Source organism: Montipora foliosa, chromosome 8 (assembly GCF_036669935.1).
Source record: "Montipora foliosa isolate CH-2021 chromosome 8, ASM3666993v2, whole genome shotgun sequence".
NCBI lineage: Eukaryota > Metazoa > Cnidaria > Anthozoa > Scleractinia > Acroporidae > Montipora > Montipora foliosa.
In genome coordinates, this window is record NC_090876.1 from 48,754,396 (window position 1) to 48,759,395 (window position 5,000).

General features: G+C 36.8%; 1 protein-coding gene across 1 annotated transcript in view; it reads left to right on the forward strand.

Annotated features, from left to right (window-relative positions):
- LOC138013106 (tRNA-dihydrouridine(47) synthase [NAD(P)(+)]-like) overlaps positions 1-5,000 on the forward strand; it is a 19,582-nt gene that overhangs the window by 7,206 nt on the left and 7,376 nt on the right. The window contains exons 7-9 of the mRNA XM_068860078.1: positions 597-662; positions 2,208-2,324; positions 4,041-4,137. Of these exons, the coding sequence (XP_068716179.1) occupies positions 597-662; positions 2,208-2,324; positions 4,041-4,137 (280 nt within the window). The remainder of the gene's footprint in view (positions 1-596; positions 663-2,207; positions 2,325-4,040; positions 4,138-5,000) is intronic.

Sequence of the window (5,000 nt, forward strand, 5' to 3'; positions counted from 1 at the left end):
TGTTCGACCTAAAAGCATTAAACTTGGACAGATGGCCAATCTCAACATTATCTTTCATGTGATGGTGTCCATAATTTATCAATTGGGTCAAATTTGAAACTAGCCCCAGTTCCCTGCACAATTCCGAAGTGGCCTAACTTTCTTTGTAAATCTGTGTTAATTATCATTACCTAGGTTCTTAGGAATCCCCTCACCATCTGGTGATGAGCTTTTTAGTGAACAAGTGAATTGTTTGTTTCATCCAAACTTTTCCTTGTTATTTAATTAAAAGAAAAACTTCAAATAATTCATCAAAAAGAGAAGTTGCAATACCTTGTGAGGAACTAAGTATTAGAGAGATAGACACCTATGTACACTACTGGTCGCAGTAACATCTTACCCCTCTTTTCTCCAACATTAAGATGATTACATTAATTTTACTATAATATCCACAGGGTATGTGATTTTTTTTTTTCAAAGGGGTGTAGGGTGGTGTATTGTTGTCGGTTTTATAGGATCACAATGTACACTGTTATACAATGGATCAATTTGCCACGTTTATCTTACTGATAATTCCATTCACAACAAAATTAATTTGTTATTTTCTTGTTTTGCAGGGTGCTGGAAGTGCCTTAATGGGTCGTCTAGGAAAGTTTGAACAGATTGTTCGGGGAATGAAATATGTTAGTACTACTAAAATTGATTCAATCTACAGAACGTAAATTTGCCTTCTTACCTATAATGATTCATTCGTGCATCAGCGTGCACCTATCCAGTCAGGAAGCATGCAGGAAGTTTGGGAAACATGAGTTTGCTTACTACATGTAGTCACTTGAATGTCAGCTTGCATCTTATGTGCTTCGTACACATGTAACTTGACATGAGTACAACTAAAAGCTTCATCAAGTTTTAATAATCACTTTGGTAAAGTCTCAATCTTCAGGGTTTTTGCTACTCCTTGAAGTCTTTGAAAAGCCCTGGAATTTAATTTTGGACATCTTCCAGGGCACTTGAAAAGCCCTTGAAAAAAAGGATTTGGTGGGAAACTGTGTTAAAATTGTTGAGATTGCACCCTGCGAAGTTAAACAGGCAGTTCAAAAGTTGAGCCCAAATTTGACTATTGGGGAAAGTTTAAATAAAAAAAAAAAAACTGCCAGTGCATACTTAACTCGTAGGACATGGGAAAGAATATAAAGGTAGGCTTTTTCAGCAAAGAAAACACTGAAACACGATGTACAACTGTATGGCATTCCTTGAAAACTTACAAATTTAATTTCTTGTTCTTGAAAACTCCTTGAATACTCCTGGAATTTTATATACAAAATCCAGCATGAACCCTGAATGTTACAGGATATAGCTGAGCAATAATAATTATTATTTATTTTGTATGATTGGGGAGAATGCAGATCAAATCAAATCAAATGTGGGTTTTTATGAGAGGGCAAAACTGGAGTACAGAGAAAACCTCTGGGTGGAATGGAGAAACAACAAATTAATTTAACCAACGTGACAACCTTCTGCACTTACATGTACTGTATATTATGTTGTAATTTCCTTAGTTAAAAATTTTTCAGAGTAGTTTTAAGTTTTATTTTCCTTTGTGTTATAGACATTATCATAATCTGAAACAAAGGAAGCAAGAAAACTAACTAGTTTGAAAATTTTGTAACCATCTTGGGCCTCACTGGTCAATGGCAATCGCTGCTTGCACCACTGTTCCAACCCCGCTTCTCAAAAATTCTGAGTCCCTGATGGCAAAACAATAGGCAAACCATATTCACAATTTACATTGATAGGTGTTTCTCACACAGCCAATACTTCTCACACAGGCAACATCCACGTATTTCTCACACGGCCAATATCCAAGAGCTGTGCCAAGCCGAACCACACAGGCTGACCTTTATTAACAAGAACATAATTGTCTTACAATGACACAAAAAAGTGGCTAGAGAATAAGATCACCTCAACTGAAACATTCTACAAGTAATTCATGGGTGGGCGGGTGGGGCATGTCAGGCAATGATGGATGGCAAAACAAAAACTGAAACTTTACACGAGCCACTTGACCTGAAAACCCCCCGCAGACCTGTACCCAGACTCCCAGCCATGTGTGAGAAAAACATTTTCCGCTTCTTTCGTTCCTCAGCCAGCGGAAAACCACTCTTCTTTTTATCGTGATTGATGATTAGTTTTAGTAAATAATTATTCATACTGTAATTTTCTTGTAGGTTTTGGATATCCCACTAACAGTAAAGATGAGAACTGGAATAAGTGACAAGAAAGTGTCATGGAATGCACACAAGCTTATCAGCAAACTTAAACTCTGGGATGTCTCCCTTGTTACTGTAAGCAAACAAATTAAAAAAGACTTAGTTGTTAGCAAAACAGTGATTGTTATGATTTAAAATGTTGTTTGGATTTGAAAGTGCTTTAATAATTAGTTAGCTATTATGTTGAGGGTGTCTTTGAACAACATTTTTCTTTTCTGTATTATTAATAGTCTTTTTCTCTGATTTACTGCTGTCATTCATTATTGTTATAACTGAGTGAATGAAATCTTCTGAAATTTGAAATTTGCACTTGTAGATAGCCTTAGGCTATCAACTTAATTGCTTCACTGTAGCTTCTTGTATAATCCAAACTTTTTGCCAAAATTATCATCTTAAGCATATTTTTTTCTTCTTCTTTTGGTGATTACCTTTGCCCTAGAAGGTCTATATCTACACTGTAGATAACAATGCAATGTTAATAGGCTAAAGAAGTTAAAGTGATTTAAGTTTTACTGGACAGTTGGTTTCGGAAGGTCTCAGTTTGAATCCTTTTGGACTTCAATATCTGTTTTGACTTTCAAGTTTCAAGTTCAAGTTTAAGTTTCAAGTTTATTAAGTCTTCCAGAAAATTACTGACAATGAACACCGCCTGCAAATAGCGAGCTACATGTAATCTAGGCAGGCGGTGTTTAGAACATACAAACACAAATTACTAATTGAAGGCGTTAAAAAAGTTGATTTTGAATACATTATTTGTCAAAAGAGGAAAAAAGTAATAAAAAGTAAAGAAAACTATAATAATAATAATGATGATGATGATGATGATGATGATGATGATGATAAAAAATAGGCATGATATGGTCAGGATGTTTTTGGATTGGAATATACCTAAAAATTATGAAATAGCAGTTCTTGTAGAGTGGTACAAACATGAAACAAAAGATACCGGTATAACAAAAAATGGAAATAAGGTGACCATCTCATGCAAGTTCCCTATTCAAACAGACAGAAAGATTGATGCAAATAAACCTAACATTGTTGTGAAGGGCTTTAAGGAGGGAACCTGCTTACTCATCGACATGACCTGCCCTCAAGATAGTAATTTTTCCAGGAAGGAATTTGAGAAGCTAGCCACCTATCTTAAGATCTCCAAATTGAAGTTACCAAGATGTGGAAACTTCAGACACCTACTGTCCTTGTTGTCATTGGAGCCCTGGGCATGATTAAAAAAAGGCACAGATAAACATAATTATTACATGTACCAAAATACCTGGAAATGTCTCAATCTCCAATCTAGAGGAAATAACCTTAAGTGAACTGTGCCTATTCTTCGCAACCACCCATCTATTTGAAATATTTTAAAGTAAATCGCTAAATCTTACACTGTATGTTGTCAATGCACGGAAAACCTCCTTTAAACTGCCCCTTTTACTCTCAGATGCTGGAGGAGACTCGGTAACTAGGCACTTAAAAAAAACTCTCAAAAAGGATGAAATTTACCATAATAAATGATAATAATCATGGTGATGATAACATTTTGTTAATTTAGTAATAATGATAAGAAAACACATGTACATTAACCCATTGACTCCCAGGGGATCCCCATTGACGAGTAAAATCGTCTGGCGTTAGAGTAAAATAAGTCTGGCTGGTTTAGGCCGGTTTGGACGTCAAAGGGTTAATAATTATGTTAGTAAAACAGAGCACTGTGAGGGAGTTACTTGTACTTAGATTTTGTTGTATCTTCCATAAACAGTATGTCATGTTAACTTAATCCTGCTCGTATCTTAGCTTCATGGTCGTTCCAGAGAACAGAGATACTCAAGGCTGGCTGACTGGGAATACATCGGTCAGTGTGCTGAGGCTGCAGCCCCGATGCCATTATTTGGTTAGTACACCTTTGAACTAATTTGTATTTATGTATTGATTCAAACCCTGTATTGTTACTTGCATCTCAGTGACTTTGTTTTTGTACAGGATAATATAGAGCTTTGGATGGGACTCTGTCACATTAGTTTCAGCATTCGTATAGCCTGCGACCACAGTTGGGGTTATGGAATGAAAGGGAGTGTGGCGAAATAGAAAATTGGCGAACAAAGTGTGCCGCGAGCCAGTTTTTTATTTTGCCATGTTTTCTTTTGCTCCATAACCCCAACTGCAGAGCCTGGTCTCCGGCTACATTCTTGGATCAACTCCATCACACCTGAGGGGTTTTCCATTGATGGGTAAAATTGTCTGGCGTTAGAGTAGAATATGCAAGTGCCACTTTTGGGAGAGAAAGGTGATATTTTTTTCGTATTTAACCCTATCCATCCATGAAGCAGCTCCCATTGATGAGTAAAAATAATAGTCTAGTGTTAGACTGAGTAAAATCTATAAGTGTCACTCTGAAGGCCTGGCCAAATGCTCGCAACCTTTCAATGCAACATCTTGCATCATTGTTGGGCACAACATGTTGTATACATGTACGTTTGGCCACCCTGTTGCGATATGTTGCAACATGTTGGATGATGCTGCATCAAATTTGAAAAGGGTCAAATTTTTCGTGCAACATTTTGGATGTTGCATGATGTTGTACACATCTGGCCACATACACGCAACATTGTTGCACTAGGGCATGCACGCTAGGTCCATTTTTTTTGTGCACCAGGGGAGTGGGGCACATAAACATTAACATGTTTCGTTGAAAATATTGAGAATGTTGCATACGTTTGGCCATCCCGTTCAACACATGTCGCAGCATCATGCAAC